The sequence below is a fragment of the Cetorhinus maximus genome, chromosome 11 (assembly GCF_964194155.1).
Source record: "Cetorhinus maximus chromosome 11, sCetMax3.hap1.1, whole genome shotgun sequence".
Taxonomy (NCBI): domain Eukaryota; kingdom Metazoa; phylum Chordata; class Chondrichthyes; order Lamniformes; family Cetorhinidae; genus Cetorhinus; species Cetorhinus maximus.
In genome coordinates, this window is record NC_135889.1 from 96160538 (window position 1) to 96185401 (window position 24864).

General features: G+C 43.7%; 1 protein-coding gene across 1 annotated transcript in view; it reads right to left on the bottom strand.

Annotated features, from left to right (window-relative positions):
• LOC144686788 (low-density lipoprotein receptor-related protein 1-like) overlaps positions 1-24864 on the bottom strand; it is a 1926687-nt gene that overhangs the window by 273732 nt on the left and 1628091 nt on the right. The window contains exons 55-56 of the mRNA XM_078552493.1: positions 3175-3362; positions 1654-1837 (exon numbers count right to left, since the gene is read on the bottom strand). Coding sequence (XP_078408619.1) covers positions 1654-1837; positions 3175-3362 — 372 coding nt within the window. The remainder of the gene's footprint in view (positions 1-1653; positions 1838-3174; positions 3363-24864) is intronic.

The following is a 24864-nucleotide window of genomic DNA, read 5'->3' on the forward strand; positions in this document are numbered from 1 at the left end:
AAACATTTGGTGCACCACTCCTCCGAAATGACACCAGGAAGTTTCACCTCCTTACATAACACATGGGGACATTTTGCTGAGATTCCAGTTTTCATGGGGAGTCCAAGACAAAATGTCTACTTACAAGCTATCTCTAACCAGGCTTGTTTAAACACAACACACAGTCACAAGGGGGAACAGAATGATGCTCATGCATACACGAGAAACTTCTTTCAGGACACATTACTAACCAATAGCAGACACTTTGAAACAAAGTTCTTCTCTCTTGTAAAAAAAATTGGCAATGATGTAAAAATTAGTGGGGCAATTTTGAGGGTCTCCATCATAGCAGATGGCAGTAAAATTCCAATGATCTTTTGGTGGATCCTGGTCACTAGTTTAGTTGCACTAATGGATCCGGGTTGCACGCTTATTTTGGGATGGCCAAGTTGGTACCATAGGCAGAGTAGATCAGTAGACAGTTCTTTTGTGGAACACAATCGATTTATTTGCAAAGGAACGCAACAGCTACACTTGTGTACTTATAACTCAAACCCTGTCTTTACATTACAGACTCTAACTCTAGATGACTGACTACTGAGTACAAAGGTAGCCCATGCTACTCTGCTATTGGATACTAAGATCATGGGCAGAATTTTCTGGCTGGTGTGTGGGCAGAGCCCACACGCCAGCGCTTAAAATGTCGCGCGCTGACGTCGCGCAAGCATCCCGACGTCAGTGCGCGGCATCGCGATATTTCGGTCGGCGGGTGCGCTATACAGCGGGACGCGTGCCTGCCATTAATTAAAGGCCTCATTAAGGCCCTTAACTTGCCAATCGTCGAGGATTTTGAGGGGCCCGTGTGAACTTAGGCTCAGCGCACTGGTCCAACAGGCAGGTGGGTAGGTGATTTTTTTTACAAACCACATCCAGTGGCGAGATGAGGTTTGATAGCGGCTTTAAAAACGTTTAATAAAGTTTTTGTTTATTTCATTAACATCTCCCATCTCGTGTAACATTTTCACATGAGGGGGACACGTTGATAGATTTTTTATTATTCTATTTTTTATATTTGTCAGCCTTTCAGTGATCTCCCTAAGGCAGCACTTTGTCTCAGGGAGACGTGCACTCCTTCGCGCGCATGCGTGAAAGAGCGCACTCTGTCAGTTGGGGAATCCCTCCCCCCCCGCACAGGAAGTGCATAGCGCTTCCCATCGGGCGGCCCACTAGGCGGGCCTTAATTGGCCCACCCACTTAAAATGGTGGTGGGGCACGTTTCAGTGGCAGCAATCGGCTGCCCGCCCGCCCGCCGAGCCGGTGGGGCCCGCCCGCCCATCAAGGGCAAAATTCTGCCCCATGTGATCTTCCATTATAACATTCTTCTTAAAGGTATATTACATATCAGATTACCACATCTTTCAAAAAAGGAAATCTATGAGTTCAAATCACAAGTCATGGGCCCACTAATGTGTCCATATGAAATCTCTTTGTCCACCACTTTAATAGTGGCTTTATTCACTATTTTAATGTGCTGGTTACTAAACAAACTGAGTGCAATTCCAGCCCACTCGGTGCAAAAGAAAAGTATTTTCTTCAGCTCATGGTTCACATCCTTACATCTCTTGTGAAACTACGCAAGTTTTAATGCAGGGGGTAATAAATAGAAAATCATACCTGATAAAACTTTGCAGCTATTGGGATTATCTGCTCGTATTTCATAACCTTCTGCACACAAACACTTGTAGGTTCCATAGGTATTGATGCATTGCTGGCTACAGGGAAATGTGGTTGCACATTCATCAATGTCAATGCAGGTTTTGCCATCATCTTTCAGTCTGAATCCAGGCCAACATTTGCACTGAAAAATACAATTCATTAAAAAATTACTAAAATCAGCAGTTCATTTAAAGACCATCATTTTTTGAAGCAAAATATACTTGTATAATATTCAAGATAAAAAAAGTGCAACAAAAGGCTTTATTTTCAAAGTTGCTAATTTTGAAGAAACAAAAGAACATATACAGTAAGTGCCTGAAAGGATGCATTGAGACATATCATGGCTTATGACATTAAGCCTATTTTACAGGCATAAAATGAACACAAAAGCTTCCAATATGAACAACGACATGTGAGCCAGAGATGGAGTACAGGCATTAAAAGAGGCATCCGCATCTAATACAGCCCTTTCCACATGCAAATAAGGGATCTATTCCCTGTTATATACCTTTTTTTACTCAATGCAACCGGTGTAGTGCACAGCCAGCCAGTAAAGTGTGTGATATATGGGATTTAACCAATGGTTCTTAAAGGGATTGATGACAGCAAAAATGTATGTTTTGTAGAATATACTCACCTGAATGATGGTATTATTGCAGCTCTGAAGACAACTGCCAGTTCCTGCTCGCTCCCCTCTCCACCATGATTGCCGCCTCCCTCCCTTATTGACTTCCCTCTTAGTCATCTCCTTCCTATCCCGATCAGCCCCATTTTACCTGGATGTTTACTCCGCTTCTTATCTGGGAGATGTTGTTGGTGTTGTAATGGAATTAAATTACAATTCTTTCTATCAACGACCTGCCTGGGGATGCCACTGAGAGGCTATATCTCAGCAGGCCCAATATTGGGTGGACCTTGGGCCTATACATTCTGGGGCAGGCTGGAGCAAGGTAATTTCTCCATCTCCATGTACTACATCTTATGTAACTTGACTTAGAAAATCATGGCATTCAGTAAATAGCACAACAGGAGAATTACAAAAATACCATGAAACATTACTCTCTCATCGTCATTAAACTACCCTTATGTCCATTCCTTGTGAAAGTGAGGGAATACATTGTTGAACAATTGCATTAATATTCAACTTCAGATATTTTTATAATGCAACCAGTATATGACATGAAATAAACAGCTTGGTTGGAAAGCTACAAGTATCATTAGGAAATTAGAGTTTATGTAAACAAAGTTAACTTAAAAAATCCAGATCTAAACTTTGATTGTTACATTATTTGTTCTTATTTTGATGACCACAAATTGAAATGAGGATAAATGAATGTCTTGTTTGTATTAACTTGAATACTGACTTCCAATACCAAACATAGATTTCATTTTCTCTCACACAAGCTTTTCAACCATTAAAAGTACTATTTTAATTATTGGTTAGAATAATTTAGAGGAAAAATTCACATTAGCACTAACCTTGTACCCAATTTTGAGATCCTGACAGTCTTGCGAACATCCACTGATTCGCTTGTTTGCACATTCATTAACAAAACAATTGCTTTCATCTGATCCATCGCCACAGTCATTATTCTTATCACAAGTAAGGGTTTCATTTATACACTTTCCATTTTTACATAGATAAAAAGAATTGCTGCAATTTTTTCCTGAAATTCAAAAAAAAAAGTGAGCAGCTTTCACTACCTTGTGCAGAAAACTTCAGATTGGGAATCTTTACTTTGTTGGGCTAAACAACATTAATAAACAACCACGGCTATATGTGAAATATCAGCACAAAATGGTCATCAATATTGTGAAACCATCACAGTCTGAAAATGTAAAGTGTAACTTTGTCCTCAGAAACAGAAATTTATTATTCAGCGTATTGCAGCCACTCATTTTGGCTGTATAGTTACAAATTACTGTGTGAATTTCTATTGGGCAAACAGAAATTCCACAGATATAATTCTCTTTGTTTTAGTCACATTGGTTTTGGAATCTTCAATGCGGCCAGTGATCCAGTTTGACAAAATAAAATGTATTGTTAAGTTTATTGATGGTGTTTCTGATTTCCATTGTTATTCTTGGAAAATCCTGTGCAGAAAGGGAATGTTCCTTCCTCCCATGTTTCATTATTTATTGATGATACTCAACAGAGAGAGGAAGGTATTCTTAGTGGAAGTACAAAGAAATTAAAGAAAAAATATCTAAATCCACAGAATTTTCAGAACATTATGATGGGAGAAAAAAAACAATGGGCAGAATTTTCGGCTGACCCGCTCGATTGTGAAATGGCACGTGATGACGTTGGGTAATTGTCCAGCGCACGGGAATCGGCAGAGTGCCCGCCAACGATTAGAAGGCCTCTTCAGGCCATTAAAGTGTTAATTAGCATAACTTTTTTTGCTGCCCATCCAACCTTACGGCTGGCAGGCAGGCAAAAAGGCCAAGCAGCCTTTGCATTTTTTTGGAAACCGCATCTGCAGGCGGGATGAGGTTTCCAACATCAAAGAAAAATAAAATAAAACTTTTTAAATTTCATTTGTAACATGTCCCTACTCATGTGACGGGAATCACATGAGGGGACATGTTTTATAGCATTTTAAAAATCTTTATTTCTAATTTTTAAAAACTCTTCGTTTCTGAGGCAGCTCTGTGCCTTGGGGAGATTTTCAAGCGCTCACTCGCGCGCATGTGCTCGCCCTCATCCTCCTCCCCCGCCCACACAGGCAGCGCTGAGCGCTACCACTCATGTTTCACGCTGGACGGGCCTTATTGGCCTGCCAGTGTGAAATCGGCTTCACGACCGCCCCGCCAAGCCCGCCCGGCAAGGGCAAAATTCTGCCCCATGAGTTTCAAACATTCATTGGTCTCCTGAGAACTTTAGTTTCAGATCTATCCTCACGAGGGCTTTGAGCATGTAGAACATACCATTTAAAACCATTTTCCATCATAGCAGCCATGAACACATGTGAGCAACAGTAAGAAAAGAACTGGCAGCGATTTTCAAGAGCAATAACTGGATAAATGCAGAGACTGCATGCAGGTTAAGTAGGCCATTAAAATCCATTCTGTCTTTAGTTTCAAAATGACTGACTTGCAAAATACCAATATTTTTTTCAAAACAATACTTCACCATCGAGTTAGTTCCATTGGAAGCTTTAATAGTCTAACTTCAGCAATTAATGTACTAGTAATGTCAAATCATAGATAATTAGGCTATCACAGCCTTCTAGGTAATTCAGAATTTCCATTTTGAGTGATGGTTATATAAAAGTTAGGCAAACATAAAGACTTTCAAGTACACGCCCTGTGCCAGTTGGCATTTGGTTCAATGTAACAGCTATTTAGAAGCAATGCAGAATGTTGAGTCTGAGTAGTGAGGTGAAAAGCAAGAAAAAAAGCAAGGAAATGGTGTGAGAAAGATTCAACCAGAAATTCTACAAATCTGAAAAATAAAATCTGGGGGAAGTAGTTGAATACCAAAGCTAGTCCCGCATTTTAACAATATACACATACTGAGTTGGGTTTTACGATCCCCTGCTGGTGGGTTTGAAGAGAAAGGGCACGTAAAGTCTAGCAGGTAGCCTCCCCGCCACCTGCCTACCTGCGCCTGACCTGTCTGAAATTTTACAGGCAACTGGGAAGGTTCTGGGCTTCCTGCCCACCTCAAGCCTATTGAGGGCCTCAAGTGGCTAAGCAATGGAGCCAGCCAGATCAGCAGTGTAGGTGCAGGCTCACTATCCACACCCTTATCCCTCACTGGCTTCAGTGCTGGGAATAAGAACATAAGAAATAGGAGCAGGAGTAGACCACATGTTGAGCCTGCTCCACCGTTCATTAGGATCATGGCTGATCTTGGGGTTCAACTCCATTTTCCTGCCCACTCCTCATATCCCTTAATCCCCTGAAAGACCTTGGGGGCAGAAATCCCTGAATCGGGTCACACCCGCCATTAGTAAATGGTTCTGGACTGGTCCTGACTCTGAAAATCTGGGCCAGTATCTCAGTAAGGATTCTTCAATCAGATTGGTTAAGGGAACGCACAGTTGCTTGCCTTGTCCCAGGTTCCTGGTAGAGGGCACTATGCTGCTTTGGGTTTCTAATTACTCCACCTTCCAGCGCAAAAGCCCGTAGAAAGTCTGTGGTAATTGTAAGTGTAATAGCTGGCTAGTGCTTTACGTTTACCATTGACTGCAAAATCTGGGCCTATAACTTCGTGAAAACTGTGAACTTTGTTACCTCAGATAGGTAGAAATATTAAAACAAATGAGTTTGCTGTCAGATGATTTGATATTTTTCAATTCAATCCAAGAGGTAAAACTATAATAAGTATGAATGAAATTATCAGATGATTAGCTTTTCCATGCCCGATGCCTATTTTAATTCAGGCTGATCAGGTTAACAAAGGGCAGTGGTTTTACAAGAGTACTAGCTTCATATAATTGCGCATTGATCAAATTGATTTATTTAGCTATCATGTTCCTGGGCTTCCCGAGTTTAAGTTTGTCAGTCATTCTCTACGTATCTGTCAGTGACCTGACCAACAAAATATAAATACTCCATGGATTAGGAGGAACCACATGTTAGATTAACATCCATTACCAAAAATACAAACACACCTCAGAATATCAGGAGTTCAAGGTAAACTAATAAAATGATTCAGTGACAAGGAACTTATTTAAAACAGTTACTTTTAGCACCTTCTTACATATTACACATAAAGATCAGCAGCTACCTTATGAAGAATGATTTGAAACTGGAGTGAATCAAAACTAGGCGATGTTTGAGGCATCAGTTTATTTAATTTTAACTGACACAAGTCCAATTTTTTTAAAGCCACCCCCCCCTCCCCACAAGATCTTTCAATTCCATGCATCACATTGGTTTTCATGGCCGAATAGCTGTCTCTCTAAAAATTTGTTTCGGCTCTCAGATGCATGCTTAATTTCATTGTTAGGCCAGCAGGCATCTTCAAGTTGTATTCATTTTATCCTGGATCAATCATGATTGCAGATGAAAATCATCTGAATGACTCAAAAATGAAAAGTCAAAAGGTACGTAGATGACAAGGATTTGAAATCTTATACCGGGGTGAAAAAAAAACCTATTTTGACCTTATTCTTATGCATGCTCGTAAGTCTACCATATTGTTTTGGGCCATGTCAAGTTATTCTTAGCAGTTAGGTTGGCAGGAAGTGAATGTAACAAATGACTTACTCCTAGGAATGTGCTAGAAAGTAAGTCACGTTAGTCAATCTTTCATGCCTTTGCAACCTGAGGTACCTGCACCGCAAAATATTTTCTATTACTATTTCAGCAATGACTTTGAACTCTATTAGTTTAGGCCAATCAGTTTAACAAAAGGCTGCTGTTTTACAAGAGTACTTGCTATTCTTTCATATAATTGCGCATTGATCAAATTAGTTTATTTAGCTGATCTGTCATGGTCTAGACTTCCTGAATTTAAGTTTATCGATCATTATCTACGCATCTGTCAATCTGAGTTTCAGAAGAGCAGCAAAATCATACAGCCAACATTTATTTCTTGACCAGAAAAATATAAATATTCTATGGATTTAGAGGACCCAGATGTTAGATTAATACCTATTAACAAAGTAGGAGCACACCTCAGAACATCAGAGGCTCAAAGTATACTAATAAAATAATTTGGCGAAAAGAAACTTACATAAAATAGCTACTTTTAGCACCTTCATTCATGTATTACACAAAAAAATGTCAGCAGGCATCTTACTAAGAATGAATTGAAACTAGATGGTGTTTTAAGTGCCATTTAGTTTGATTTTAACTGATACAAGTCTGTGGCCAAGATTTTATGGCCCCACCCACCCAGTGGAATATTCCGGCCTCGCCGAACTGAATGGAGCTTTAAATGGCTCGCCGCATCCGCCGGGGCAGGGGGGGGAGACGCGCTGCGGCAGTGCCGTAAAATCCTGGCCTGTGTGATTTTATGCAAGAACCAGAGCCAGGTACAGCGTCTCAAAGTTGGCAAACCTCGGAACCGAGGCCGTGCCAGGTTTCAGATCGGGTGGTTCAGGTCAAGCTGGGTCGTGGGAGGGGGGTGGTCAAGAGTCGTTTGGAGCAGGGGAAAAGACTGAGTTGGGTGCCACATGTGCCAGTGCAGCAACTAGCTGAATTGTCCAGGTAGGTCTTTCTTTAAATTTTACTCAATTAAAATTGATGCATGGCATGTTCTAAAAATGCCCATTTTTCGGACAACTCCGGCTTTTGGGCAGCTGGACTTTAGTCACTGGACAGTATTTAGAAACATCCACCCCATTACCACAGTTGCTAATATTTTAAAGTCCCTTGCACCAACACTGCCCCCACCTCCAGCCACCACCACCCACAATCTTTACATTCCAATTGTTAACCTAAATGTTTTACATCACGGGGATGGAATTCCAGGGAGGTTTTCCCAATTGACTTTGGGATTCTCCTCTCCCACTCGGTGATAGAGTTTGGGCTGTAGCAGCAGCAGATGGTGTGCCTCCCTATCCAGAACCTATAGGAAGGAAATTGCATTATGTAAGCTGCAACAAAATATAGCAGTCAGGGCCCTACCCTTATTCCTGGGGCGAAAACTAAACACTGCATTTACTACATAGTCCTGTTTTGTAGCCACAGGAATGTTTCAGCTCTGGACACATACAATCGAAGCTACCAAGAGTGGACATTACTTCAGTGAAAGTGTGATGGGTACCCTGTGTAAATGACGTAAATTTTATTTATGCTACATCTCCTAGGTTTCCGAGGCGCTTCTGCTAAAGTTACTACAGATGAGCAAGACAACCACCCGTCAGTATCTAAACTGTCGTGCAGGTTATGTGAAAATTATTCCCTTTCCCCACTTGAAATGGATGGCACAGTTATGATACTCGCTGGGGAATATCACACCTTAACATATTTTCATTAGAATAACATTATTCGTTTTGTGCTTTGGATTCTTAACAAGATAATCAACGAGGACTTTGGGAAATGATAGCTAGGTGAAAAAATGCAGTTTGAGCAATGTGTTCATTTTATATAATACTTTGAAAAAGGTATTCTGTTATATACACTACTGTTTCTTGTGTATCCTTTATCACCTCACAGTGGGAGAAATAACTTCATGTGCTATTTTACCAATTTTCAATCAATTGATGTCTGCAAGTTGAAGAGCACAACATTCAAGAATTGAAACACCAAAATCAATACCAAGATTAGATTTTCAACCATAAATACAGAGTTTAAAGTCCTTTTACTTAATACATAAGCTATTTGATGCAAGCTAAGGAACAGTAATAAATAGATAGCAGCAATTTGAGGCAGTTTAACACAAAGACCTTGTGGATTTCTGATAAAATTACAGACAAGGAATTTCACACAAATGCATTAAATGTCCATATACTGTTATTGCATAAGGCAATTTTACTCCATAGGTGGATTTCTGATAAAATTACAGACAAGGAATTTCACACAAATGCATTAAATGTCCATATACTGTTATTGCATAAGGCAATTTTACTCCATAGGTTAGAAATTAGTATTGGTGATAGCAGCAATCGTGTTAACCCATTCGTGTGACAGGATTCCCCTACTGTTTTAATGGAGGCATTAGCTTATTTAAATGCGTGTTAATTAAATTTTATGATGTTCCAATCGATAGATTATAATGTTCTGATGAAAGATCATCGATCTGAAATTTTAACTGTTTTTCTCGCCACAGGTGTTGCCATACTGGCTGAGTATTTCCAGCATTTTCTGTTTTAATCCCAACACAAAAATGGATTCAATTATTCCCTCCATTATGTAGCTGTAACATTGGCAGTTCTCCTGCCAAAAATAAAGCAAAAGTGATGACCTCTGTCTTAATGACAAATTTACAATGTTGCTGAGAAATTTAATCATTTAAGATTTGTTCTTCTTATTTTGTTTTATGCTTCATGGAATGTGGGAGTTGCTGACAAGGCCAGCATTTGCTGCCCATCCCTAATTGCCCTTGAGAAGGTGGTGGTGAGCTGCCTTCTTGAACTGCTGCAGTCCATGTGGTGCAGGCATACTTCAGTACTCTCAGGAAGGGAGTTCTAGGATATTGACCTTTCCTTGAAGGAAAGGCGATGTAGTTCCAATTCAAGATGGTTTGAAGCTTGGTGGGAAACTTGCAGGTGGTGGTGTTAATATACATCCGCTGCCCTTGTCCTTCTAGGTGGTAGCGGTTGAGGGTTTGCAAGGTGCTATCGAAGGAACATTGGTGATTATTGCCGTCCATCTTGTATATAGTACACACTTTTGGCACTGTGTGTCAGTGGTGGAGGGAGTGAATGTTTAAATTGGTAAATGGGTTGCCAAACAAGCAGGCTGTTTTGTTCTGATGGTGTTGAGCTTGTTAAGTGTTGTTGGAACTGCACTCATCCAGGCAAGTCCAGACACTCCAGGGCAGTCAGACTTTGGGGAGTCAGGAGGTGAGTTACTCACGTCAGAATTCCCAGGCTATGACCTGCTCTTGTAGTCACAGTTTTTATATGGCTGGTCCAGGCCAGTTTCTGGTCAATGGTAACCCCCATGATGTTGATAGTGGAGCATTCAGTGATGTTAAAGCCATTGAATGCCAATGTGAGATGATTAGATTCTACCTTACTGGGTATAGTCATTGCCTGGCACTTCTGTGGCATGAATGTCACTTGCCACTTATCAACTTAAGTCTGTATGTTGTCCAGGCCTTGCTGTATATGGGTGTGCTTCAGTATTTGAGGAGTTGCAAATGGTATTGAACATTGAGCAATCATCAATGAACATCCCCACTTTTGAGCTTATGTTGGAGTGAAGGTCATTGATGAAGCAGTTGAAAATGGTTGGACCCAAGACACTACCCTAAGAAATTCTTGAAGATGTCCTTGGACTGAAATGATCAGCCTCCAACAATCACAATCATCCTCCTTTGTGCTAGGTATGACACCAACCAGAGGCGAGTTTTCTCCTTGGTTCCCATTGACTTCAATTTTGCCAGGGCTCCTTGACGTCACAAAGTGTTGCCTTGATGTCAAGGGCAGTCACTCTCACGCCCCCTCTCGAGTTTGACTCTTTTGTCCATGTTTAGCCCAAGGCTGTATCAAGGTCAGGAGCTGAGTGGCCCTGGCAGAACCAAAACTGAGCATCAGTGAGCAGGTTATTGATGTGCAAGTGCTGCTTGACAGTTCTGCTGCTGACACCTTCCATCACTTTTTTGTTGGTCGAGAGGAGGTAAATGTGATGGTAATTGGCTGAATTGGATTTGTCCTGTTTTTTGTAGACAGGACATACTTGGGCAATTTCCCACATTGTCGGATAGATGCCAGGATTATAGCAGTACTGGAACAGTGGCATGCCAATGCTCCCATTGACATCAAGGCTGCTTTTGACCAAATGTGGTATCAAGGATCCCTAGCAAAAATGAAGGCAATAAGAACCAGAGGGAAAGTTCTCCACTGGTTGGAGTCATACATAGGACAAAGGAAGATGGTTTTGGTTTTTGGAGGTCAATCATCTCAGCTCCAGGACATCACTGCAGGAGTCCCTCAGGGTAGCGTCCTAGGCACAACCATCTTCAGCTGCTTCATCAATGACCTTCCTTCCATCATAAGGTCAGGAGTGGGGATGTTTGCTGATGTTTGCACAATGTCCTGCACCATTTGCAACTCCTCACTTGAGTGGGCAAAGATCTGGCAAATGAAATATTATGAGGGAAAATATGAAATTATCCAGTTTGGAAGAAAGAATAGATGAGAAGCATGTTATCAAAATGGTGAGAGATTGCAGAGCTCTGAAATGCAGAGGGATCTGGGTTCCTAGTGCATGAGTCGCAAAAGTTTAGTATGCAGGTGCAGCAAGTAACTAGGAAAGCTAATAGAATATTATCATTTATTATGAGGGGAATTGAATACAAAACTAGGGAGGTTACGCTTCAGTTATACAGGGGATTGGTGAGACCACATCTGGAGTACTGTACTGTGTCTCCTTATTTTAAGGAAGGGTGTAATTTTGCTGGAAGCAGTTCAGAGAGGGTTTACTAGGCTAATGCCTGGAATGGGCAGGTTGTCTTATGAGGAAAGGTTGTATCTGATGGAATTTAGAAGAGTTAGAGGCGACTTGATTAAAATATACAAGACTCTAAGGGATCTTGACAGGGTGGATGTGGAAAGGATGTTTCGTTCTGGGAGAATCTAGAACTAGGGGTCACTGTTTAAGAGGTCACCAATTTAAGACAGAGACGAGGAGAATTTTTTTCTCTGAGGGTCGTGTGTCTTTGGAACTCTCCTCTGCAAAAGGCAGTGGAAGCAGAGTCTTTGAATGTTTTTAAGGCAGAGCTAGATAGATTCTTGAGAAGCAAGGGGTGAAAGATTATTGGGGGTAGGCAGGAATGTGGGGTTGAGGTTAAAATCAGATCATCCATGATTTTATTGAATGGCAGTGCAGGCTCGACGGGCCTAATGGCCTACTCCTGCTCCGAGTTCTTATGTTGTGTGTAGGCTAGCTGGACATCGTGCTAGCCATGTATGCTCCAGGGTGCCCTGCTGACCATGCAGTTGGTCAACAGCACATTTCACAATGGGCTGCATACTTCAATCATGTGGATGAATGGATAGTGCGAAGTTTGCATGGTGACTGCCTCATTTAAACTGGGTCTGGGCTAATTGTGTATCTTGATTACTGCACCTGACAATGGGGCTCATCCAATTTTTAGCCTAATAAGTTTACTACGGGCGGAATCGTCCCACATTTGCATTAAGTGCAGTAGCGGGCAGGTAAAACAACATTTTACCTGCCAATCGCGATGGCAGGTTTTCATGCCGTATCGTCCCAAACCTGCTGCATTACTTATGTGTTCCCAGGAAACACACCGTTTCCATGGCAGGCAGGCTCTCATTCATCCACCATGCCATCACCTCTCCACTTCATCACGCTGGGCACCATATTTAAAGTCCAGCCGCGTGCACACATCTCAGTGCTTCCAGCCCATGACTGCTGCAGAGAAGATGTCCACGAAAGGCAAAAGACTGCAGCCCCCCGGTTTAATGACGTGTCACTGGAATGCCATTTGGACACCATGGAGGCCCGCCATGATGCCCCTCTATCCCCACTCTGGCCTCAGGATGGGCAGCGGCATCACAATCCAGCATGGCAGGCGATGGCAGCAGTGGTCAGTGCCAATGCCCTGTAAAAGAGGACAGCCACCCAGTGCCACTACAGGATGAATGGTCTCATGAGTTCTACCAGGGTAACTCGCTCTTCTCATCACTCTCAACTCACACACTCACAAACCCACCACACATCCACAGGGATATCAGAACTCAAGGGACAACACACATCCTCACATCTCCATCAGACTCATATTCTCTGGAGCTCATATCCTCATTCCTGTCCATGTCTCCGCTCACCACACAAACATTCCATGCAGTGCCATGTGTCCTGCTCACACTCTCTCTGTCCGTTCCCATGTAGGAGAAGCTGGCTCACATGAGCAGGGAGAGGTCCCAGACCCGGGAAGTGGGGGGGGGTGGAGTGGCCCACATTAGGTCCCTCACTCACTTTGAGGAGCATGCCAACGTGCTGACTGGTGAGGCTGTGGACCCTGCCTGCGATGACAGTGAGGTCGACGGCAAACACCCACCCGAGGATCCTGCACCACATCTTCCCTCTCGCAACACAACTGTGAGTGCTCTCTCTCCTGCTTTTGACTCTGCTGCTATGCACTAATGATCTCTACATTGGTTCACAGGGAGAACTGTCAAAGGACCGACGCCCTCAGCCAGCCAGTCCCTCAGTTCCAGCCATGCCTTCGTCTGCAGCCAAGAGGACACCTCCTCCAGTGAAGAGGTGGAAATAAGCAGCCCAGAAGACCCATCACAGCACTTACCCACACCCTCCACCAGAGACACACACCTCGGTGGGACGTAGGCCTGGAGAAGGCTCAGGTTCACAATCTGTTGGTCACCGCATGGACACGTGTCCGCAGCAGGAGGAGGCAGGTTCAGTCGAGCTCCCCGGCACTCAGAGGACTGCTGGGGAGGAGGCACCTATGAGATCTGCGTCAGATGGCGAACCTCTGGACTTGGCCTTCCAATTCTTCCTGGAGGGTCAGCAGAAGGTGGAGGAACATCACACAGAGCTGTTGAAAGCCCTCAATAGGGTGACATGCGCATCAGAGAAGTGCGCCTGCCTGGTCTCTGATGTGGTGGTGCCTACATGAAGTCTCCAAGGGGGTGGGGGGGTGGGTGGGGGGGTGGCAGATGCCAAGGACACCCCAGACCAGCAGAATGCAGAGATGCGCGCAGACTTGCACTCCATTGTGGTAGCCATGGAGCCATGGGTGAGCTCCTGCATTGGCAAGGCGAAAGGGAAATGGGCACCTCGAGGGGAGGAGGAGCGGCAGCTGGACACACCTGGGTCATCCACTGAGGAATCTCAGAGGCTGTCCTTTCCCTCTGAGTCCCCTTTGCTTGTGATCCCCTTAACCTCATCCTCCATCACCGCAGAGGGAGCAGCTGGCCCACAAGTGATTCTGGAAGGAAAAGTGTGTGTATGTGTGTGTGTGTGTGTGTGTGGGGGGGGGGGCAGGGCCATTCGCAGCCTCCCGTGCACGCGGAACCTTCATGTTTCACACTCATCTCAATGTCCTGAGCATTTTCAATGCTGCCTGCTGGGGTTCACTTTCAGTTGTCCATCTGAGCTGACCTGCATCTCCACCCACCAAATGATCACACTCCCATGCAGCACCTGATCTCGCCCACCACGACTGTCGTGTCACTTTCGATTTAGCAAACATGGTCTGATTTCACTGCTTTGTGTCTGTCTTTTTCTTTCCCCCAGTCCCCCATTTCCATTCCCCCATCACAGTTGACCGCCCAGCATCACCTTCCACCTCCCCTCTGTGACCTACCAGCCAAAGCCCTTTTCCTCCAGGATGTCCAGGTGAACGAGCACATTTCCTTCCTTGCCGAAAATCCCACCCCCATCCACATTCACCTCCCCAACCTCCTCCATCCCTCCCCCAGGGTCCGTGTCTGCCTTCTGGTCCCCACCTTGCTGTCCCTTCTCCTGCTGTTGTCGAACCCTCACACTCCCGCCCTACTGCCTCACTCTTCCCTTGGCCATTCTCACCCTTCCTCCATACCACGCCCACCCTCGGTTCGCTCCTCAGGAGGCAGCCATAGACCTAACCGACCCCTCCTATGCACGTTCATCTGCACATCCCCCCCTCTGCACCCTTTCCCCCCTTTTTACCCCTTCCCTCCCGGAACCTCCACCCTCCCGTGGAACCCCTTCCACCTCGGAACACCTTCCCACCTCCGCAGTCCTCCCAACCCCCTGGACAACACCCCCCGCACCCCCACTTAGTCCCTCCCCCTTCCTGACTCTTTCCTCTACCCTTCCGCTTCCGCCATGCTTAGTCCCTCCCCCCCGACTCCTTCCTCCAGCCATAGCTCGTCCTCCAGCCCCACTACTTCCTCCAGCCTTACTCCTACCCGCTTCCTGACTCCTTCCTCCACTCCTACTTCTTCCTCCACTTTTACTCTCTCCCCTCTCCACACTCCTTCCTCCATCTATACTCCCTTCCTCTCCGCAACCGTTCCTCCCCCCGGACCCCCTGCCCTCCCTGCACCCCTTGCTCCCCCTGGATACCCTCCCCTCTCCACACTCCTTCCCCTCTCTGTACTCCTTCCCTTACACCTTCCACACCCCTTACACCTACCTTTCTAGTTTCCATCTTCTCCCCCGTTATCCCCTCCTCCCCCACTCTCCCTCCCTCCCAATCTTCCCCCGACACCTTTGTTCCCCCTTCCAACCTCACCCCTCCAATACCTTCATTTCGCTCCTTCAACATCACCTCCTCGACACCTTCATTCCCCCTTCCCAACCTCACCCCCTGACAACTCTTCCTCTCCCAGCCGATCCTAGACCTTCCTCTCCCACCCCCTCGACCGTAATCCATTGTGAGCATCAACGGTGACTATATAATTTCCGTAAGCTGTTTTGCAGCAGAGCAATGTCCATGAGAATCTACCCAGCATGCCATGAACATTCCTCCAGTGTGCCATTGGTGTTGGGCTCTAGCATCTCCTCCTCCGCGGATGTCTGTGATGTGATCAAGGCCCTGGCGGGTATGTCCCTACTTTTGCACGTCACCGTTGTCAAGATGTGTTCTACACCAGCATGTTTTCCTGCTGACATGGGCAGACAATCCCGGAGGGGGGACGAGTCCGATGGGCAGGCCTACGCTGATGTATTACAATGAGGTTCCCGACGTCCGATGGTGGAGAACGTGGCCTGCCATTGGCGGGCTGAGCGGACGATCGCAAACTGGTTTCAGTGAAGCCGACCACGTTGTATTGTCCTCTCACGCCATCAAACACGCCCGACGCCAGCGGGCACGGAAAATGCTGGCCTACATTCAGACTTCATGCTAAAACAGTCTCGTAATATTTATTTTATCTAAGCAAGTACAAAATATAAACATTTTTCAAAATTTATGCATAATTTACCCAAGAGCCTAAGGTGCAAGTACAATGGGACTGAATCTTCCTCTTTAGTTTGGGGTTATGTGTCTACATGGGAAGAATGTCAATAGCCTATAAACTTGGAAGCTTTGGGATCAAGTGATTTAAAATCAATCTCTGAAATTCCCACTGCGGTTTACAAGGGAATGTTAAATGAAGTTTAAATAGCAACACAGGCACTGTAATTAGCCTCACTAAGAGCCTATTCAAAAGAGGTACCAGTACAAAGCTCCAGGCAAGTAGAAGAGTAGAAACCTGTCTCTCTTTCTCGCTTGTTTTGCTAAATCCTTTCTGGTTTTTTTTATGTTGTTCTAATCCTGTATTATTCCTTTAAAAAGCAAGAGTTTGCTTGCTAGTATTTATCCTATTCTACAACCTTGTATTTTTCATATGATTTGTCACTTATGTTACATTTAGCACTCAGCAACACAAACTATTGCAATATCATGCCAAAATCTTTTTTTAAAATATATTTGTTCTTGGGATGTGGGCATCACTGGCAAGGCCATCATTTATTGCCCATCCCTAAATGCTCTTGAGCAAGTGGTGGTGAGCTGCCTACAGCTGAGTGGCTTGCTTAGCCATTTCGGAGAACAGTTAAGAGTCAGCCACATTGGTGTGAGTCTGGTGTCACATGTAGATCAGACCGGCTAAGGAAGGCAGATTTCCTCTCCTGAAGGACATTATTGAACCAGATGTTTTTTTTTTACAACAAACCAATAGTTTCATGATCACTATTAACGAGAATAGCATTTTATTTCACTTTTTAAAAATTCATTCATGGGATGTGGGCTTCTCTGGCTGCGCCAGCATTCATTGCCCATCCCTAGTTGCCCTTGAGAAGGTGGTGGTGAGCTGCCTTCTTGAACCGCTCCAATCCCTGTGGTGTAGGTACATCCACAGTGCTGTTAGGGAGGGAGTTCCAGGATTTTGATCCAGCGACAGTGAAAGAACAGTGATATATTTCCAAGTCATCGTGGTGAGTGACTTGGAGAGGAATTTCAGTTGGTGGTGTTCCCATCTATCTGCTGTCTTTGTCCTTGTAGTGATTGTGGGTTTGGAAGGTGCTGCCCAAGGAGCCTTGGTGAACTCCTGCAGTGTATCATATTCCAGATTTATTAATTGAATTTGAAATCCTCCAGTTTATATGGTGGAATTCCCCAACTCATGTCTCGGGGCCATTAGTCCAGGTCTCTGCATTATTAGTCCAGTAACATTACCACTTTGCTACCATACTCGCATTACAGGGCTAGTCAAAATAGAAATGACCAAAAGCCATAAAAATCAAAATCAAATTTAAGGCACAACAGGGGAGAATAGGGAGTATGGTATTTAGTTTGGTAACTATGGTGGAAACAAGATGCATAATGTTACAACCTACCTCTGTAACACCAAGTAGTTCACCTCCAGATAAAGTAGTCTATCTGTCTCCTCCCTTTTAAATCATTACTTCTTTTTAAATAATATAACAAAGAAAGACTTTCACTTAAGCAAGAATTAAAATATTATGCTAAAAAATCTTAAAAGGAATATATCAGAGAAATTCAGCTAATTAGGATCGTAAAATGGCCCCCATGCCATCAGTGAATGTGGTTGCAATGCCAACTATCTACAGGTTACATTGCAGCAGCTCACAAGCTTCCTTGAACAGTATCTCTCCACCCAATGATCTCTACCACTTAGAGGGACAAAAGCTACATTACAATGGAAACATCATCTGGTAAGTTTCTCACTAAGTCACCGACTATCCTGATTTGGGCATAATTGGATAGCTCAATCAAATGACAGCATAGGTACAGGCACGATGGACTGAATAGCCTCCTGTGCTATATCATTCTATGATAATGTTGAAAATATCTATCATGCCATCTCCCCTTAACCTTCTCAAGGACAACAACACCTTGTATTTATATAGCACCTTTAATGTAATAAAATGTCCCAAGATGCTTCAGAGGAAAATTATCAAACAAATTTGATACTGAGCTACATAAGGAGATATTAGGATTGATGACCAAAGAAATAATTTTTGAGAGATGCCTTAAAGGGGGAAAGAGAGGAAAAGGAGCAGGGAGGTTTTGGGAGATAATTTCTCAACTTGGGATCTTGGCAGCTGATGGCACAGGTGCCAATGTTGGATTGATTGAAATCAGGGATGCTCAAGGGGCTGGAATTTCAGGAACATAGATATCTCGGAGGGTTATAGGGCTGGAGGGTAATACAGAAATAGGGAAGTGTGAGGCTATGAAAGGATTTGAAAACAGGGACAAAAATTTTAAAATCAAGGCAATGCTTAACCGGGAGGCAATTTGGGCACTTTGGGGTAAGCACAAGATGATGAGTGAACTGGAGTTGATGTGAGTTCGGGTACAAGCAGCAGAGTTTTGGATGAACTGAAGCTTATGGACGGTCAAATGTGGGAGTTTGGACAGGAGTGCATTGGAGTAGTCAAGTCTGGAGGTAGCAAGTGCATGGATGAGGGTTTCAGCAGTGGATGAGCTGAGGCACGGTTGAGATTTGGCCATGTTTTAGAACTGGAAATAGGTGGTTTAGGGATGGTGCGGATATATGTTTGGCAGCTCATCGTGGGGTAAAAAAGAAAGATGCCAAATAACGAGTAGTCTGGTTCAGCCTCTGAAATTTTCCATGGGCAGCATTTTCAGCATTTTCCCGTTGGCGAGCGGAGGGCAGGGCCCACTCGCCGACACGTAAAATAACACGAGGTGATGTTGAATGTGCGTCCCAATGTCACCACGCGTCATTTAGATTGTCAGTTTGGCGGGCGTGCAGCCGACTCGGGTGCGCACCTGCCGAACTGTCAAAGGCCTATTTAATAGCTTGTTAAAAACTAATTAAAACAATTAAATGAGCTGCCCGTCCAACCTTAAGGTTGGCAGGCAGGCGAAGAGCCCAGGCGGCCTTCGCATTTTTCATGGAACCTCATCCACGGGCGGGATGAGGTTTCATGAAGTGTTTTTAAAAAATCAGTAAATTTTTTTCCAAAATTTCATTAACATGTCCCCTCATGTGACACTGTCACATGAGGGGACTTGTTTCAAAAGTTTAAAAATCCTTCATTTAAAAGTTTAACACTGAAACAAATCTCCCTGAGGTACCTCCCTCTTTCAGGGATATCTCTGAGCTCTTTTGCACACATGTGTGAAAGAGCGCAGGAAACCACTCAGGGAATCCCTCCCCCCTGCCTACACAGGGAGTGCACAGTGCTTCTGGGTGGGTATCACAAGAGGCGGGCCTCAATTGGCCCGCCCACATAAAATGGCAGCGCGGACCCGATCGGGGGCGCTGATCGGGTTCGCACCCGCCCCTGCACAAACCCACCGATGGGGGGAAATTTCTGCCCCATGGAGAGAAATGCAATTGGTTGCAAGTTTGTGACTGGGCAAAAGCACAATGGCTTCCATCTTCCCAATATTGTGATGGGGGAAATTTCTGCTTATCCTGTATTGGCTGTTGGAAAAAGAATCTGATAATTTTCAGGCATTGGGGGGCTTCAAGAAAGATAGCAGTGAGGTAGACCTGGGTGTTGACAATGTACATGTGGAAACTTGATGTTGTGTTCTATGTTTAATTAGGTGTAGAATTAAATTAAGTAGTTTTTAAACTGCACATTAATAATTGAGAAACTCATGCTTATCAAGGATAGAAATTCAAAACATAAATATTTCAAAATCAAGGAGAAAGGATTTGACAACTCATGATGAGGATTATGAAAGACTGCAGGAGTTCGGAATAAGTTAGTATGATGAGCAGAAAATAAAACAAAAAAATGTTACTTCCTTTCTAAAGTATTCTATTCCCTATTCTTAATTTCAACGTTCATGAACTGTATTTATTACCTATCTGCTCATACCACTACTTTACCTCTAATCTCCTGCAGTCTTTTAGAATCCTCATCATGATTTGCCATACCCCCGATTGTTCTGTATTATGGAACATTTGTTGTGCAAGCAATCTGAATTTCTATTCTTGCTAAACATAACTTTCAACTCATTACGTGCACCATAAAAAAAGCAACTTAAGTCTGCGACTATAGATTATTACTTTTGATTTTTAATAATTATGGAAATAACATATAGATAATTCCAAATGAATACCTCAATATCATTCCTTTTTCATAAATTTCAAGATTGTATCTTGCAATTAAATTAAATTGCCAGCTCACACTATTATATTTGGAACTATGACAGCATCAAAAGCATGAACAAAAACTGCTTAAAAAGAGGAATGTGATCTGCTAAGATTTGTGCCACATTTACAGAACCCGACAGCTTCTCACTAGATTTTCCAAACAAAGCTAGTTACTTTGGATTCTGATTGCGAATATGAAAAATGTTTAACTTATTTTTTGAGTGGTTTGTCACCTTTTTTTCCATTTCCTTAAATTGTATTATTATTTAGAAAAAAAAGAAGAGTTGAGAGAAGTGGAAAAAGCCATAGATTATTGAAAGCAACTAGAGGATAGTAAAAATTAGAATTAAAAGGCACTCCAGTGACAATTGATAGTGACAAAACGAGCAAGATAGTGGAGAAAACAGAACAGCAGGCACAGCAAAACAGATTGTAGGGAACTGTGGCACAATGTTGGGATTCCTGCTGTTTTCAATTCACAAGATGAACATTTTGGAATGTTTGAAGCAGACAATGATGGCAATGCACTAATAGATTTAATGACTTGCTATTTAATCACACTGAGAATAAATCTGTATTGCATGAATTACCATATGGTTCAAGTTAATGGTACTGTACATTGCAGCGTTGTAATCAAAAATACAAAAAAAGAGTTCAAATTTTGAAGTCCTTTTAAAATATTCTGATCAAATCACAAGTTTGGTCTGTTCCATTGGTTTGGTACGACCATCCATTCATGGAATCATAGAATGGTTATAGCACAGAAGGAGGTCGTGTTCGTGGCGGGCCTCTGTGAGAACAGCTCAGCTAGTCCCACTTCTCCACCCCTCCCATGCCTTTGTAGCAATTTATTTCTCTTAAGATAATTACACTATCCAATTCCCTATTACAAGCCATGTTGAACCTGTTTCCACCACATTCTCAGGAGTGAATTTCAGATCCTCACCAGTCGCTGCATAAAAATAAGTTTTTCTTCATGTCACCTATGGTTCTCTTGACAATCACTTTAAATCGGTGTCCTGTGTTTCTTGATCCTCCACCAATGGGAAAATACCATCCTATCTACTCTGCCCACTCATGATGTTGAACACCTCTATGAAATCTCCTCTATGGAGAACAGTTCCAGCTTTGTCAATCAACCCTCCTAACGGAAATCTCTCAACCCTGAAACCATTCTCGTAAATCTTATCTGCACCTCTTCCATGCTTATACACCCTTCCTAAAGTGTAGTGCCCAGAATTGGACACACTACTCCACTGGAGGCCGCATCAGTCATTGTTCATAGTTCACCATAACTTCCTTGCTTTTGTACTCTATGCCTCCATTTATAAAACACAGGATAAGGCAAATTCCTTATAAATCATATTCTCAACCTACCCTGTCACCTTCAACAATTTTGTGTACACATAGTCCTCCCAATTCCCCCTGCTCTTACGCGACCTTTAGAATTGTATCCTTCATTTTATCTAACTTTTCCTCATTCTTGATACCAAAATACATCACTTCGCACTTGTATGCATTTATTTATATTTATTCTTTCACAGGGTGTGGGCTTAACTGGCTAGGCCAGCATTTATTGCCCATCCCTAACTGCCTTTGAGGGGGTGGCCACCTTCTTGAACCGCTGCAGTCCATGCAATGTAGGTACACCCATAGTGCTGTTAGGGAGTTCCAGGATTTTGGCTCAGTGACAGTGAAGGAACAGTGAAGGAGTTCCAAGTCAGGATGCTGTGTGCCTTGGTGGGGAACATGCTGGCGGTGGTATACCCATGTATCTGTTGCCCTTGTCCTTCTAGGTGGTGGAAGGTCTGTCGAAGGAGCCTTGGTGAGTGGCTGCAGTGCATCTTGTAGATGGTACACGCTGCTGCCACTGTCCATCAGTGGCGGAGGGTGTGAATGTTGAAGGTGGTGGATGGGGTGCCAATCAAGTGGGCTGCTTTGACCTGGATGGTGTCAAGTTCCTTGAGTGTTATTGGAGTGGTACTCATCCAGGCAAGTGGAGAGTATTCCATCACACTCCTGACTTGTGCCTTGTAGATGGTGAACAGGTTTTGGGGAGTCAGGAGATGAGTTAATTGCCACAGAATTCCCAGCCTCTGACCTTCCCTGATAGCCACAGTATTTATATGGCTGGTCAAGTTCAGTTTCTAGTCAATGGTAACCCCCAGGGTATTGATAGTGGGAGATTCAGCAATGGTAATGCCATTGAATGTCAAGGGGAGATGGTCATTGCCTGGCATCTGTGTGACGTGAATGTTACTTGCCAGTTATCAGCCCAAGCCTGAATGCTGTCCAGGTCTTGCTGCATATGGGTACAAACTGCTTCAATGTTTGAAGAGTCACAAATGGTGCTGAGCATTGTGCAATCATTAGCGAACATCCCCACTCCAAGGTCATTGATGACGCAGCTGAAGATGGTTGGGCCGAGGACATTACCCGGAGGAAACCTGCAGTGATGTCCTGGGACTGAGGGGACTGACCTCCAACAACCACAACCATTTTCCTTTGTGCTAGGCATGACTCCAACCATTGGAGAGTTTTCCTTCTTATTCCCATTGACTCCAGTTTTGCTATGGCTCCTTGATGCCATACTTGGTCAAATGCTGCCTTGATATCAAGGGCAGTAACTCTTATCTTCACTCTTGAGTTCAGCTCTTCTAACTTATGTTTGGACCAAGGCTGTAATGAAGTCATGTGGCCGAGTGGCCCTAGTGGAACCCAAACTAAACATCATTGAGCAGGTTATTGCTGAGTAAGTGCCGCTTGATAACACTATCGACAACACCTTCCATCACTTAGTTGGTGATTAAGAGTAGACTAATGGGCTGGGGATTGGCCGGGTTGGATTTGTCCTGTTTTTTGTGGACTCGACATATTGGTGCAATTTTCCACAATCCTGGGTAGATGCCAGTGTTATAACTGTACTGGAACAGCTTGGCTAGGGACACGGCTAGTCCTGGAGCATAAGCCTTCCCTACTATGGTTGGTACGTTGTCAGGGCCCAGAGCCTTTGCAATATCCAGTGTCTTCAGTCGTTTCTTGGTATAATGTGGGGTAAATCCAATTGGCTGAAGACTAGCATCTGTGATGCTGGGGACCTCAGGAGAAGATTGAGATGGATCAGCCACTTGGCACTTCTGGCTGAAGATGGTTGCAAATGCTTCAGCCTTATCTTTTGCACTGATGTGCTGGCCTCCCCCATCGAGATTGGGAATATTTGTGGAGCCTCCTCCTCCTGTTAGTTGTTTAATTATCCACCACCATTCATGACTGGATGTGGCAAGAATGCAGAGCTTAAGTCTGATCCGTTGGTTGTGGAATTGCTTAGCTCTGTCAATCGCTTGCTGTTGCTCCTGTTTGTCACACAAGTAGTCCTGCATTGTAGCTGTACCAGGTTGTACCTAATTTTTGTGTATGCTAGGTGCTGCTTCTGGCATGCCCTCCTGCATTTCATTTGCCATGTGTCTGCCCATTCTGCCAGCCTTTCTATGTCCTCTTGAATTCTATCACTAGCCTCACAGTGCTCAATACTTCAAGGTTTTGTGTCATCTGCAAGTTTTGAAATTGTGCCCTGCAAACCCAAGTCGAGGCCATTAATAAAGATCAAGAAAAGTCCTAATATTGGCCCCCGAGGGACACATTCTAAATTTTTCTCCAGTCTGAAAAGCTTCCCAAAGCCTTTCCACCATCTATAAAGTACAATCAGGAGTGTGATGGAATACTCTCCACTTACCTGGATGAGTGCAGCTCCAACAACACTGACAAAGCATTGAAACCATCCACGGCAAAGCAGCCACTTGATTGGCACCCTATCCATCACTTTAAACATCACTCTACCACTGGTGCAGAGTGGCATTAGGGTGCACCATATGCAAGACATATTCAGCAACTCGCTTTTACTCCTTCAATGACACCTTCCAAATCAGTGACCTCTATCACCCAGAAGAACAAGGGCAGTAAGCGCATGTGAACACCACTACCTTCAAGTTCCCTTCGAAGTTACACACCATCCTGACTTAGATCCATATTGCCATTCCTTCAATGATGCTGGGTCAAAATCATGGAACTCCCTCCCTTACAACACTGTGGGTGTATCTACACCACATGGGCTCTGCAGTGATTCAAAATTGTGGCTCATCACCTTTATCTCAATTTGGAATGAGCAATAAATGCTGGTCTTGCCAGCAATGCTCACATCCCTAGAATGAATTTAAAAAACTGTTGCACGACAGTGGTACCTTTGCGTTGAAATCTATGAGTGAAGCTGCTCTACTTAACCATTAGTTACCCATCAAACAAGTTAAAGTTGGTACATTCAGTAAGTGCATTTTTCACAATGTAATAAATCTTAATTATTGTCAGATAACCTCTGTGGTCTGAAAGTTCAATTTTACAATTGTGGAGTCTTATTTCTTCAGAATACAATTATTGCTGGAGATTTGATCTTTTTTTGCTTTCTACCTCTTTTAACCTCTCTCACTTAATC